This window comes from Sciurus carolinensis, chromosome 9, assembly GCF_902686445.1.
Source record: "Sciurus carolinensis chromosome 9, mSciCar1.2, whole genome shotgun sequence".
Lineage (NCBI taxonomy): Eukaryota > Metazoa > Chordata > Mammalia > Rodentia > Sciuridae > Sciurus > Sciurus carolinensis.
This window is the reverse complement of record NC_062221.1, coordinates 80,429,527-80,445,632: the sequence shown is the minus strand read 5'-3', so window position 1 is coordinate 80,445,632 and position 16,106 is coordinate 80,429,527. Positions and strand designations below refer to the sequence as shown.

Genomic DNA, 16,106 nt, shown 5'->3' with positions numbered 1-16,106 from the left:
GCTATTTGAGTGTGGTGGATTAAAGATAGCCACAAGTTCTTTGAAACTCCTATTGAGAAGAGGGGTCAATATTCCTTCCCCTCGGTTCTAAGAAAAGAAATAAAAGGCATTCAAATTGAAAAGAAAGAAGTAAAATTATCTTTATTTTTTATGGTACATACACTGGGAATGAACCATCTGAAAATGAAATTAAGAAAGCAATTCTATTTAAAATAGCATTAAAAAGAAGAAATACTTAAGATTAAATTTAACCAAAGATTTATTCTCTGAAAACTAAATACATTACTAAAAGATTCACTGCATATGCAGATTCAATGCAACCCCTATGAAAATATCAATGACTATTTTTTTTGCAGAAAGAAAAAATGAAGTTGAAGAACTTGTACTTTCTGATATCACAATTGTTCAGTGGCTGTGGAAAACAATTTGGTGGTAGCTCAAGAAATTAAATATAAAATTATCAGATAAACTAGCAATTTTATACAGAGAGGTACACCCAAAAGAATGGAAAGCAAGCATTCAAACAAATAACTTGTACACAAATATTCATAGCAGTGCTATTTATACTAGCCAAAAGGTGGAAACAATTCAAATGTCCATGATCTGATTAATGTAAAAAAAATGTAGCATATCCATGCAATGGATTATTATTCAGATGCAAAAAGGAGTAAAATACAGATATATACTACAAAGTAGATGAACCTTATACTAATGATAATGCTACATTTATGTGCATGAAGACATTGGTAAGTGAAAGAAACTAGAAATAAAAGGCTACACATTGATGATTCTGTTAAAATTCAGAATAGGTAAAAAAAAGTCATTTAGTGCTATCTGGGAGCTGGAGAGAGAGGGGAATGTGAAATGACTGCTAAATGAGGACTGGCTTACTTTTGGATTAGTGAAAATATAATAGAATTTGACAGAGTTGATGGCTGTCCAACATTGTGAATGTACAAAATAACATTGAATTGTACACTTGAAAATAATTAATGGCAATTTTATGTTATGTGAAATTTGTCTCAATTTAAAAAAAGGAGTACATTATTATTCCTCTTTCCTTTTTTAAGTAACTTTTTGTTACTTAAATATACAAGTAATTTAGTTTTAAACTACTTAAAAATATTTTGCAAAGTATTTAGGTTATAATTAAAAAGAGAATGAAAAGGGACTTTCAAAAGAACATAAATAACATTTAAGTTTCAAAAGCATTTACCTTGATGGAATCCCTTTATCTTTCTTAGTATTGTATACCCAATTGAGCAGTACTTTTCTAAGGAAGCCAAGAAGCTTTTTGCTTTCAGAATAATGCTTTATTGTCTCAGGAGTCATATAGCTAAAAAAGAGAGAGATCTTTAAATATGACCTTAAACATTTTGAGATAAGTTCAATGCAGTGTTGTCAAAAAGCAGTAAAAATATTTTGTGCAGTGATATCCATGAATGAGGCATTTTCATGAGTAGGGATCAAAGTCACGAAATTGTAGACTCAAGTAAATATATAAACAAAAAGTTAAGTTGTAAGATCCACTCATTAAACAGAGAGCCCAAGAAAATTGGGTATACATGCTTTAAAATAGCAGAGAGTTCAAGGCCTAGGAAGAGAATATCAATCAAATATTCAGGATTCACATTCACTTTGATTTTCATTTTGGATCCCCTACTGTCTGATATGGCAGTGAACACATAAACTCATAAACACGCCTATCTATCTACAAGCAGGGGGTAAAAATACCCATGTCAGACTAGGATAATTAAATGAGGCCGGGTATGTAAAGTATCTAGCCCATCTCACACATCATCCCATCTCTTTTGTTTCAGCTTCAGGGCAACCAGTTAAGTTATAATGTACACAAAGGGTTAAGATAATTACTTGGAAAGGTCAGTGTCATGAAAGACCCCAAAGACTTTCTATTAGCACTGTTTCAGGTTGTCTGCAGGTTTTGTGCTAAGATAAGTCAGATCCCTGTGCTGCGACTTGATCTTGCTCAGTTAACCCTTTTGGTTTTATAAGAAATTTGCCTGCTGTTGACAGAAACTCTCACTGCCTTCATCAGACAAGTGACAGAACTCTGGGTAAATGGGCCTGAGGCCCAAGCTTGTGCTGTGGTTTCATGGAAGGGCAATCGAATCTATTTAAAGGTGGACCTCATCCTCTCTATTGATTAAAATGCTCTCACTCTAAAGAGTGTGTGCAATTTCTCTGCTAGAGGGCTATTAATGTAATGGAAAAGAATGATGTCATTTGATTTTCCAAGATTCAATATAATAATGTGCTAATTACATGGAAAATCTTGAGTGTGTAGGTGATTTGATCCATTCACTATTTTAAAATTATCTATTGAACACCCCCCCACCTTTTGTGCGCTGTGGATTTACTGGTCTCTGCCTTTGACATAATGTGGTGGTACCTCAAGAAATTAAATAGAGAATTCCCATATGACCTAGCAATTTTATACATAAAATTGTACCCAAAAGACTAGAAGGATAAAACTTGCCTATAACATTTGTAGTGAAATGTAGTAAGTGTTGCCACAGATATAATAAATAAGAGGTACTCTCAAGCGGGGGCGGGGGTATTGAACAGATTCCTGGAGAATCAGGAAACCCTCCTAAATGAATTCATGTCTAAGTTAAGATCTGATGATTTCATAGGTTCCTATGAATCTTAAAGTTCTGTGGTATCAATAAGTATGTGATCATTTACAGCCCAAATTTATAAGTAATGCAGACTCTTGAATTCATATTTTACATTAGCATGTTCACTATTTAAACGTGATGTAGGAAACAGGATGATGTCTCTAACTGGATAATGAGGCACCTTGCCTTTGAATCCTGGTTATGAAATTTATTATACAAAAGACCATGGGTAAGTTATTTAAAATCTTTATACTTCATTTTCTTCCCTGCATCCAAGACAATAATAGCACTTCTCTCAGAATTTTTGTGAGATAAAAATAAGTAATGCATATAAAGTGTTCAAAAATGTACCTGGCACAACACACAATAAACTATACATGATTTCTTAGGCAATTTCTTAGGCTCTTGTGTAAATCCTCTACTCCTTCTATGCTTAGACTTTTTCTTGTCACAGGACACCCCACCCAAGGAGCTACTATATGAATGATCAATAAATGGCAAGGTCAACTCTCAGGACATCCCAGCAAAGAAGCAAAGCCAATCAACAGAAGTTCTCTATGGGCTGGAATATCAATTTACTAATTGTGACATTCCACAGTGCCTGGCATGTAACTTTGCACATATTAGCATTCAATGTATGTCTCTGACATTCATGAGTAAAAATATCATATATTCCAAAATTTGTATGTTGAATATTAACAGATGATGTATAAAGTGCCACCTGTGCTTTGGGAAGATGGGCATGCAGAGATTAAGGAACACTTTGTTCTTAGGCATTCCAATAGTCTTAAATAAAGTAGTTTACCACAGCTTAACTTTGGAGCAGGGGTCAGAAATAGGAAGCGGGGAGCACTTTGGTCAGAAGGAGCAGCTTGCACAAATGCACAGGAATGAAGGAGCACAGCAAGCTTGGGAAAGTGGAAGTAGGTGATTTGGCCTAACCCTGAGGGTAGAACAGGTGGTGGCTTGTCCTCACACTACTTGAGAAACCTAAGTCACCAGAAAAAAGCAGGAAAACTCACTTGCATAATTCCCTACATGCCGTGACTTAAGGTAGGAGGTTTCTCTTGACACATACTTACTCTCCCTTCCTTTCACCAAAGCTTCCTGCTGCACCAACCAACACCTGGGCTGCCTTCTGGGACAGAATCTCATTCTTGTATTGTCTTTGGTAGCTCGCCTAAAAGAAACATTGATTCAAATTATTAGATAGCATGGAAGACAATGACAAATTATTACTGCCTTTATGTAAGATAATCTTTGAGAAAGAAGTCAAAATCCCCAAACAATCCAATTTGTCCACAAAAAGCATCTTTCTATGAAGTCCAGACCATCAGATCATCACAAAAGGTAAGATCTGAGCTGCGGGTAGAACAACTATTGCTGAAGGACCTATTGACAATTGTTAACTAAGTTCCCCAAAAATCAGTGGAGTTCTATGACCAATAATTCTGGGAACTGCTGCAAGCTGTATCTCCATCTTAAAAGTTAAAAAAAAAAAAAAAAAGATATATGTTTGAATGCTAAAGACGCTGGGAAATCCTAAAGGATTAACGTGATTCCGGTTGACAGCTTTATTTAATTTCATTTCCCTAACTATTTCCAATCAGAACGCTGCTATCTGCAGTTTATTATAAAGATAAAAGAGACTGTTGCAAAGCACAGTCTTTTTAAAAATTAGTATATAATAATGATATAGAATAGTGGGGCTCACTGTGGCATAGTCAAACATGCATATAACATAATTTGTCCAATATATAGATGGTTGGGTAGCTTCATGTCTCCTACATGTATGAGCAGGGTGTTGCAGAAAGCTTGATCTGATATTGTCCTTGGTTTCTGTGTGCTGACACTGTTGAGAATCACTCTAGAAACCAACTTTCTAACGCAAATACATGATAGGACTAAAGATTCCTGGGTCCTGTAGCAGGAATTCTCTCACATAATTAAAACACTCTTTCGTTCTTGGGGAATTTACTAGAAAGGGATACCACCTAAATTTGAGGATGTGGGATTAAAAAATTTATCTCTTCATAATGACAGGAAATCTATGGCACTCTTCTCCTTAAAGAGCATTAAAGTATTTACAAAAAACACGTAAGATTAAAACATTTTCATTTTCCTCAAAGATAAAAACTAGTTTATGGAAAAAATGAGGATGTCAAAAATATCAATCTCATGAAAGCTTAGCAATACAAATGACAAGGCAGTTAAAACTAGAAAGATGTTTATCCTTACATGATCATTTCCACCAAAATAAAAGAATTTAGAAAATGGTTGATTCCTAAAAAGTAACTGCCATTGAATTAACTGATCTACATAATGTGTTTTATATTCTTGCAAAAACATTGAGAATATTCAAACCTATATTTTGTAAATGTGAAAGCTGAGGCTCAGAGAATTAAGTAACTTTCCAAAGATGACGTTAGAAGCTCAGATTTCTTGAATTCTCCCCAGCCCCATTAAGGTATGCTGCCTCTTTTTTTGTTTGTTTTCCCATATTTTTAATTGCTCATTATAATTATACATAATGATGGGATTCATCATCTCCTATTTGTACATGTACACAATGTAACTCCTTTCCCTCCTCTCCTCAGTCCCCCTGGTCCCTTTCCTCTACTCTACTGTTCTCTCTTTGATTTTCTTGAGATCCCCTCCCCCAGTCCACTTTTACTTTTTTCCTCTCTAGCTTCCACATATTTGAGAAAATACTCAATCCTTGACTTTCTAAGTTTGGCTTATTTTGCCTGACATAATGTTCTCAATTTCCATCCATTTTCCTGAAAAGGAAAAACTCTATTGTATGTATATGTTGCATTCATCCACTGATGGACACACCTGGTCTCATAGTTTGACTATTATGAATTAAACACACCATATGCCTGTATCACTATAGTATGCTGACTTTAATTCTCAACAATAAATCCTGAGAAGTGATATAACTGGGTCATATGGTGGTTCCATTCCTAGTTATTTGATTTCCATAGAGGTTGTACTAATGTACAATCTCATCTACGGTGTAAAATGTTCCTTTTTCTCCATAGCCTCTCCTCCTTATTATTGTTTGTATTCTTGATGACTGTCACTCTGACAAGTGTGAGATGAAATATCAGTGTAGTTTTGATTTGCATTTCTTTAAATGCTAAAAACATTGAACATTTTTTAATATATAGGTGGCTATTTGTATTTCTTCTTTTGAGAATTGTCTGTCTAGTTCATTTGCCCATTTATTAATTGGGATTTTTTTATATTAAGTTTTTTGAGTTTTGTACATGTTCTGGATATTAATCCTCTGTCAGAAGAGTAGTTAGCAAAGATTTCTCCCCCTTTCTGTAGGTTTCTTCTTCACATTCTTGTTTCCTCTGTTGTGCAGAAGCTTTTTAATTTGTTGCCATTTCATTTATTAATTTTTGTTATTATTTCCTGAACTTTCCTTTGGGGTCCTATTGAGAAAATCATTGCCTATGTCTCTGTATTGGAGTGTTGACCCTACATTTTCTTCTAAGAATTGGTATGCCACCTCTTCTGAACCATGTTTTTGCCATGCTGTGCTTTGTTTCCCTAACATACAATAATAGAGAAGATATCCTCCACTTAACGAGAAGTGACAGATTTTAATGAAAGTTCTCAAAGCTCTGAAACTGTTATAGATGAATTACTATTATTACAATTGAGATTGCAGAAACCAAATCAGCAAATAAAGATAAATGTAAAAATACATCTAGAAGGAAAATGGGTTAAAACCCTACAAAGTGAGCTGCGGATTTAGGAGGCAGAGGGGAGAGACTCAGCCTGCTTTGAAAACTAGGGATTCCTGGTTAAGACACAGCACACAGAGACACCGATCAGAGATGTAACAGTAGACATGAGACATTTGAGCCAAGGAATCAAAAAGACACAGGGAGTGATCACTGCAGAAAACACAGAGGAAAGAACCAGAGGTGAGTCAACATCTCTTTCATAAACGGGGAGAATAAAGACTAAAAGTAGTAGTCCTGAGTTACGCACCAAACTAATAACAAAAGCAAGACTTGAAATGCAGTCCTCCTGCATTTGTTATGATGATTGTTTAATATTATATTTTCCTGAAGTAAATAAGAAATCTGGAAGTGACTTAAAGACATGCTCTCATATTTTTTAAGTGATACAGAAACAAATAATTCTACATGCATCTAAGCAGGAAAAGAGGCTACATTTAATTTCATAAATATTTATTGATTTCATACTTATTACTTCATTGTCTTCATATGAACATATCATTAGTTAGATGCAATTTTCATATTTTCAGATGTAAATCATCTTTAGATATTTACTAATCAAATTGCTTTTTCTACAGTGTCAGGACAAAAGTACTGGCCAAACCATTAGAACATAAATTTTGAAGATATTCTCAACTGGAAGTGTTGTTAGAAATAATCAGTGACAATTATAAAATATCAAATTGAATGTTGAAGAATATAATGCTTAAGAAAGAACATCTATAAAAGACTTGTTTATAAAATAATGAATGAGCATGATTGTTAGAACAAAAAATTTAAAATAGTTACAGTTAAAACAGGAGTAACAAAGTTGTTTTGGAACACTATTCTTGGCCACTGGTACAGTGCCTAGGACATTATTTCTTTTTTCCTTTTAAAGAATGAAGTTACAGCAAGATTGAGAAAAAGGAAATGGAAAAATATATCTATTCAAAGAGCTGTAGTTAGCATTTTAATTAAAAAGTTATACATAGGTATTAATGTTTATAATATTTTATAAGATAAAAATTAAAGATATTTTTAAGTTAGTTTACCAGACCAAAGAAACAAAAGGTATGACTAATAAGGATGATTGTTAGACTAAAACAAAATATTTCCATACAAAAGAGAAAAAAGGAAGGAAAGAAAACAGAAGGATAGAAAATTAAAATGCCAAGAGAGATGGCAAAGCAGAGCAAAATTGAGATGGTAAAATAGACAAACTATTTGTTCTGGTAATAATCATTAATCAATTGAACAAACATTATTAATCAATTGAACAAACATTAACTTAGCACCAATTATGTGTTCCACATTATGCTACTCACTAAAGGTGTACAGTTTAATGACAGATCACACCTTTGAGATACTGCCTTGGTTTGTTAGATTTACTGGAAGTAAATGACCTCTACTAAAAGGTAAAATTAAATAACTGATGTACAAAGATACCAGCAAACTAACAGGCATAGTTTTTTTTTTTTTTTTTTCCTAAAGATTAGGAAAATACTGTGTATGTGTGTGTGTGTATATATATATGTGCAAAGTATGTGTGACAGTAAGGTGGGGGGAAAATGGGTTGTAGTGTTATCAGTGGGAGAGCCTTTGGTCATGAGTTCCACTAGAAGGGTTATTAGGAAAATTTGCTAGCAAGTATGTTATGTGGAGAAGTGGAGGTAAATATTTGGAAAAGTCAAGTGAGAAATGAGAGCGATCAAAATGTATGTCTCCACAAATCTGAGTGGTGGAGCAAAGGAATAAAAGGGAGAACACAATGAACTGGGTCAAGCCCAAGGTGAAGTGAGATAAAGGTTGCAGTGTGGGCTTTCAGGGACGGTCTGATAAGTGACAAGTGGATGATGGCTCTATATGCAACTGGAAGGGCCAACCCTGAACATTTTGAGAAGTGATCTGAAAGGAATCACTTTGCAGATTTTGAGGGTAACATGAATAGCACATTTGGACAGGTAAAGATTATGTCATTATGTTAGTGGTTGATTTTCTCCATGTTATGGTGTTCATGTTCTCCTTTGCTTTTATTTTTTCTCTCACTGAAAATGTTTTGATTTAGGGGTTTCATAGAAAAAAAAAACAGAGTAGCGATTTCTACTTCCTAAATTATATAGCAGATTTCATGTACTTTTCCATTATTCTATCACTTTTTTTACAGTTATGGAGGAAGTTTTTGCAAACTTCCCCTTTTTGCTTTCCTAAGAAAAGTGAGCAATTATTGCAGCGTAGGGAAGCTACACATGGCTGATCAGACTCACCCAGTGTTATGTCAGAATTAGTCCTACTCCATTGTTTCTAAATCCTTTCCTATTTTGGAGTTCTGCTCTGATTGCTTGTCTAGCCTGTTCCATTGTTGCCTTTCCACTGACAATTTTTCCCTCTCATTCTTTCTGTCTGTATTTAGACAGTCCTCCCCTTTGCCTTTGTTTTAGAAGCTGCTCTGAGATGGTTTCCAAGGGAAACTGGATGACTGGCTGTTGTCCACTTACCTCACAGACTCATGTCCCCTGGAGTATCAGATTTAGAAGAGAGGGAAGAACAAGAAAGATGACTTTTCCCCACATTAAACTATGTGGGAGGACATTACTGCTTAGCCAGCAGCAATACCTAATTTGGTACAAATGGAAAATTTGTTGAAGGAGTACAGCTATGTGGGCAGAAACTTCATTCTTTATGAAACTGCTTCAGTTGCTTAATTAAGTCATTTAGGTTACCCCCAAAACTGATTTTGAGAAAAGTTTCCCATCAGCACTATTTCTGAGGACAGAACAGTCGTGCCTAACAGATTCCATTTCCCAAGTTAGACTGAGTGAGCACAGTACTTAAGACCCCCATGTGGCTAGAATAGCTGATAAATACTTGAAAGTTTCATATGCAACAGGAAAGACCAACATGAATATTTGAGATGGGTGGCAGTAGATGAAAAACAATGTCCGAGTCCTGTAGACTACTGAACGGTAGAAGGTCTGTAATTTTTATGCTAGATTTGGATAAAGATATGATACCCTCTACCTGCATTTATTAGAGGATTTAGTGGAATCCTTCCAAGAAAAACTGGATTGGAGCCAGAGAAGGCAGTGTCAAGGAACTGATTGTCTCACACACCTGAAGTTTAGCCCATTAGTGTCTGTGAAATTCCCAAATCTTCATCATAAATCACCTTTTACTTAAACTAATTTAAGTAGATTTCCTTCTTCCCTCCTTTCTCCCTCCCTCCCTCGCTTCCTTTTCTTTGTCAAGCAAATTTCTAAGAAAATGCTAAGCTTTCCTTTGCTTTTGTAGACAATCCATTAAGTGATACAGGTGAGCACAGTCAAATGTATTTAGCAAGGAAGAAGGCTTTCAGTGTAACTGTAGGCCCCCAAATGATATTAAAGGAGAATAACAGTACTAACAATTTGTGCTGATAGGACACGCCTGTTGGCCAGCTTCATGGCTTCAATGTTAAGGGTCTCATTTATTTCCTTGTTACAGTCTGGACAAATCACCTTCTGATGTTCTGTTGTTTCTCCTTGCTTTAACTAAGTAAAACACAAATTAAAAAGCAACAAATAATACGTGAATATGAATGCATCATTTAGCTTAAAACCCAAGCAATACTCAGTCTGGTTTGGTTTAAAAAAAATGACAGAGAATCTGGTAGATATAGAAAAATGTTCTTATGCTTCTCATTTGCTCAAATGCCCTCACCATTTGCTCAATAACGCTTAAAGGTAAAATAGTTGCCAGATTTAGGAAAAGGAGTTATATCTTATACATTTACTTTTACATGGCATTATTAAAAGTTTATAAAAGTTGTCACATGAATGATCATACTTTAAGCCAGTACTTTCATGTGGTCCCCTAGTAACAGCAGCCGCACCTGGGAATTGTTAGAAATGCACATTCTCAGACCACTGAGACTCACCAAATCAGAACCGGGAAAGGCAGGCAGTGATATGCTACAAACTCGTTCAATGATTCTGCTTCAGTCATAGTTGGACAACCATGAGGCCAGGGGCAAAAGGACAGTCAGTGTAAGTAACAAATGAGGGGTGAGTTGGGAAGATGAGGGCTGGTTCAAAAGGAAAGGAAATAAAATGCTAATATCTTCAGGACACTTCCCCTCCTCCTCACCTGTTGCCACCTTCCTCCAGGGAACTGTTCCTCCCAATAAAGAGTTGTTAATAAATGCCCCTGGGGCAGCTCCCTTCCTGCCTGTACCCCTGGGCAGCTTTGCTCCTGCCCTTGAATCACTTCACCTTTTGGCTCACCTTTTGAATCATGTAGGCAGGATGCAGGGAGGAGAGAGCATGAGAACAGAGGAAATCTAAAATCTATAAAAGGAGCAGGACACCCCCACTTCCTTGGGCACCAACTTCCAACTTGGACCTCTCTCTCTCTCTCTCTCTGTTTTATCCTTTAAATAAAACTGTTTTGTTCTTGCCTCCACATTTCTCAGATGTTCAATCCTTAACACTGAGGGAACGGATCCCAATCCTGATCAATTCTCAAAACCAGTTATCAACCACAGTTTAAAGGAATCACTCAAGGCAGAATAAAAGGTGACTATGCATTAAGGAGATAGGAATGTGGATAATTTGCTGATAAGAAAAGCTGAAGTTTATAGAATGTAAATGATTTGCTCAAGATCACAGAGCAATTTATTAAGTAACAAAGCTAGCATATATATTTGGATTTTTTTAATCCAAGGCCAGTGTTGTATCTCTAACACTGTGAGATCCCCCTGTCTGCATGGTAAAGAGGACAATGCCACTGCCTTCTGAAACATCAAGTAGAGAGCTGTTAGAGTGAACTGCATAGTGGATTAAAAACACATATTCTTGGGACCCTGCACAGGCTATCTGCTTCAGAATCTCCAGGACAGGAATTTTGGGAACTCAATATTTTTAATAATCTTTCCAGATGATTCTGAGGTAGGAGGGTCATCAAAAGACTACAATCAGAGTTACTGGAGAAATGTTCAGATTTGACTTGGTAGTTGTCCCACCCAGATCCTGGCACGATTACTGCAAGTAAGCACAGGGCTTGGTTCTGAGTCTCCATCTGGAGCTTCAAGCACTGGTTCATGAATATGAAATAGATTTGGGGAATTCTATTTCATAGAGACTAATTTTCTTACCAATGTACTCCTGGAAGTTGACCCCTCAAATATGTTATGCAGAAAAATATTGCAATAAAAACCTGTTATGACAGGACATGGAAAAACAGCACCAACTTTGAAAAGACCTCAGACAATGTTTACTGTTTCCCCTTATAGAAACCGTGACTTCTTGGTGTGCTGAGTACTCTAAATGAGTATTACCATAGAGATTCTAAAGCATATCTCACAAATAGAGGGTTATATTTCACTAACAGTTAATTCATGCTACTGACTTTGAATTCTATTTTATATTTGAAAAATTAATTAATCGTGAACTAGGGTCTACCAAATGCTTAGTATATATAAATTGCCTAAATAAACACTAAATAAGCAAATGAACATAACACTGTCCACTCTCAATCTGGTCAAAAAGAAAACATTTTCTAAGGCTCACTCTCCTATTTTTTATGTTATCTTTTAAAGGTAGCTCCAATATGCTGTTTCTCTTTTTGAACTTACGATATAATTTTATGTGTATTCAAAGGGGTTGTGACTTCTATTTGTCCCACTGTGATCACTAAATTTCTCAAGATGCCCGCCTTACTTTTATGGTAAATAAGGAATAACCAATACAACTTCTCTGTCAATTACAAATATGTAAAGTCATGAATTAATATTTATAACAATCTATACTTAGTGGCTATTAGATCTAGTTTTTGGAAATAGAAAGATATAACATGCTTACTGCATATGGATTTTGAAGAATAATTGCCTTCTCAACCATGTTCCAATCAGCATTAGCAAGATCTTTGTCAAATTTGAGTGCAGATGCAGTAGATTTGGTTAACTCTTGAAAATGTTGAAAAGTATAATAAACTGTTTTATATTTTGTTGATGTGACATCACGAAGACCTTCAATGACAAGAGCACATTTCATAAACAACAGGAACACCACCATTTTGATAGATTATAAAGTTTACTTTTGTTCTTATTCTCAATAATGATTTTGAACATTCAAGAGTCAATATAAATTGTTTAATAATAGGAATGCCAACATTTTTTTTAATTTTCCTACTCCTTCTTACAAAAAGTTGAGATACAATAATGACAATGAGAGCTAAAGTTTATTGGGTGCTTACTCTATGCTGAAAAGCTTGCATCGGCTGTTTGTGTGTATTAAGATTTTTGGTTATCTTGAACACCTTTTTAGGTGAGTCCTTTTTTCCCCGGTTTGATAGATGAGTAAACAGAAGAACAGAGGTGTGATGAATTGTTTTATGTGTTAACTTGATTGGTGCCTAGATATTTATTTAAACCATATCCTAAGTATGTCTGTGAGGGTGCTTGTGGATGAGAATAACATTTAAATTGGTAGACTCTCCAATGTGACTGAGACTCATCCAGTCTCTTGGAGGCTTGGGAAGAACAAAAAGCTAACACAAAAGAGAATTCACTTTCTCTGTCTGCCTGATGGTCTTGAAGCTAGAACATTGGTCTTCTCTTGCCTTTGGGCTCAGGCTGAAACTTACACCATTTACTCAGGCATTCAGACTACAGATGTGGCACCTAGCTTCCATAGGTGCATAAGCCATTGCAGCACATGTGAGGAATTATTTGCATTATTCTTTAAGATCCAATACCTGAAACATTTTTCTGTCCTTAAACACCCCCAGTTTCTAGCTTCCTCAGGAATTTGGCATCTACCGTCTTGTCTGTTTTATTTCATATTTGTTTTGTTTATTTTGATGCACATATGATTCTGATATTGACTTGTTTACTGTTTTGTTTCTCTTTATTTCAATATTAGATCTTTCAGTTCAGAAATCTTTTCTGTCTTCAGGATGCAATACTACCAGTTAGAGTAGTGCCAACCATCTGGGAGGCTTGTAAAGTTGTTGAATAATTAAATAGATTTATACTATTAATTTAGCTACACTAAAGTAAATCACTAATCCTTTTAAATAAACAAGCTTATTGGCCTGAGCCATTAATATACCTTTATGTAGAGACTTAATTTCACCTTTAATTAGGAATTATTGAGTCATCTTTATATGGACTTTTTCTTAGTAGTACTTCATTAGCATATTTAGAAAAATTTTCTCTTCACTAAGAATAGTAAATAGTAAGGCTTACCTAGTTTAGTAACTGCCATTGGCAAAATAAATCTATTGATAATTAAGTGAATTAAACATACTGACACTCCATGAAATAGTACCTAGAATTCAAAAAAATATACAAAGTAAGTATTCAGGATAGTTTATTATAATATATTCTGTCTTTTCCTGTGTAAATTAGGCTAGACTTTATGATGTTAATAGATACTTAAAGCAGGTAAGGAATTTGTATGACAAGTATGATGAAAGCACTCCAGAGATTCTATCTTCCTGAGCATACTTCATTCATGTTTGAGAATGAAACCAAAATCAGAACTGTGGCTTCTATTTAGGGGAAGTATTCTTTCTAGCTTTCTTGTTTGCTCATTCCGAGAGAAGCCAGCTACCTAATTATGAACTGAGCTATGGAGAGACCCAAGTGACAAGGAACTATGGCAGGCTTCCGGCTAAAGTCCATCAAGAAACCAAGGCCCTTTGGTCCAGCTGCCTAAAAAGGATTGAATCTTACCAATCGCCAAGCATGTGGATTTGGAAGGAGATTTCCCAGCCTCAGTTGAGCCTTTTGATGACTGACCCCTTAATTTGTGCTTAAATAGAAGTTTATGTGAGAAACTAGATCAGAAGCATCCAGCTAATCCCTGACTCACAGAAATCAAAATAATGTTTCTTCTTTGAAGCAGCTAAAATATGAGGATCATGTGTCACATAGCCATAGGTAATTAATACATACATATTTTATTATTTTTATTCTTATGTCATGCTTCTGATGCTATTTTAGTTATTATTTCAAGTTTCTTTCTCTCTCGGGACCTTGGGTATGCTAAGTGATGCTCTACTACTGAGCTATACCCTCAGCCCCTATTTTTTATGTTTTTGATGGTTGTTTGCATGTAGAAAAAAATTTAGTTCTGAATACTGCACATGCATCTCATGATCTTACTAAATTTGCTTATTAGTTCTAGTGGTTATGTAATACAAACAAATCTCTGTGCCTTCCCCCCATTGCAGTGGACAGTACATTGAGGACAATGTTCTATAGAAGTAAAGAAAGCACATGTATTTGCTCTGTTCCCAAACTTAGGGGGAAGCATACAGTATGTTGCCATTAAGTGCCATATAAGTTTTAGACTAAAAAAAATATATATATTATATCAGATTAAGATGATTTTCTTCAAATTCTATTTCACAGAAAGTTTTTCTGTTCTTTAAAATTTATGACTATGTGTTAAATTTTGTCAAATGCTATGTCTTGCACTTGTGGAGATGATTACAGGGGTTTTCTCCTTTATTGTTGTATTATATGGGATGATTTTAATTGATTTTTGAATACTGACATTAAATATTTGGATAAAACCTACTTAACCCTAAGATATTATTCTTCGTATATACATTTAGATTTTATTGGGTAAATATTATGGGAATTTTTTAAAATCATATTTTGTGAGTAGATTAGTTTTTCTTGTAATATCTTTATGATGTAATATCTTTATGGCCAGAGTGATCTGGTCATATAAAACCAGTTAAGGAAGTGTTTCATCCTTTTCTATTTTATGAAACAACTTGGGTAGAATTATTCATTTCTTATTTGTTTGGTAGAATTTGCCAATCAAGTTATCTGGCTTTTAGTTTTCTCTGTGAGAACATTTTAATTTAAATATCCAATTTCTTTAACAAACATAGAGCTATTCAGATTTTTTTTTTTTTTCTGTGTGTCAGTTTGGGTAATTTCATCCTGTGTGTGTGTGTGTGTGTGTGTGCAGGGGTGGTTAGGAGTTCAACCATGTGAAAAGTTGAATTTCTTGACAAAAAGTTGTGCAAAATTTCCACTTATTCTTTTAATAATTGTGTCATTTATAGCCATGTTCCCTTTTTGATTACTAAGACAGGTAGTTTTCATTTTTCTCTCTCAATCTTTATCTTCCCATCTCTCTCTCTTTCTTTTTAAGGTTTAACATTTTTATTTTGAGATAATTGTAGATTCGTTTATAGTTTAAAGAAATCATGCAGAGAATGCTAAAGGTGGTGGCACATGCCTGTAGTCCCAGCCACTTGGAAACCTAGACTGGGAGGATCTACAGTTCGAGGTCCGCCTTAGAAATTTAGTGAAACCCTACCTCAAAATAAAAAATAAAAAGAGCTGGCAATGTAGATCAGTGGCAGAGGGACCCTGGTTTTCACCCCCAGTACTGGGGAGGGGGAGAAGAAAAAGAAAAAAAATCAACAAAATAACACAGAGAGTTCCTGTGTACCATTTACCTAGTTAAGCAAAGCTAAAGTACTAAGATAAGCAGCACAGTGATGTAAGTGCAGTCAGGACACAGAACAGCTCCATTACCTTAGGGATTTTCCTCCTGCTACCTTTTCATAGTCCCCTCCACTTTCCTCCTGCTCTTACCTCTCTTTAACCACCAGCAACTACTTATCTGTTCTTTATTCCTATAATTTTGAAATTAATGAATATTATACAATTGGAATCAGCTAATATTATTCTTTTGAGATCAACTTTTTTACTCAGCATAATTCT

The 16,106-nt window shown here is 35.0% G+C and overlaps 1 protein-coding gene across 1 annotated transcript in view; it reads right to left on the bottom strand.

The window, feature by feature from the left end:
- The window catches only part of Slc9c1 (solute carrier family 9 member C1), a 64,924-nt gene that overhangs the window by 26,905 nt on the left and 21,913 nt on the right, over positions 1-16,106 (bottom strand). The window contains exons 9-13 of the mRNA XM_047565052.1: positions 13,602-13,683; positions 12,214-12,380; positions 9,781-9,906; positions 3,722-3,819; positions 1,217-1,336 (exon numbers count right to left, since the gene is read on the bottom strand). Coding sequence (XP_047421008.1) covers positions 1,217-1,336; positions 3,722-3,819; positions 9,781-9,906; positions 12,214-12,380; positions 13,602-13,683 — 593 coding nt within the window. The remainder of the gene's footprint in view (positions 1-1,216; positions 1,337-3,721; positions 3,820-9,780; positions 9,907-12,213; positions 12,381-13,601; positions 13,684-16,106) is intronic.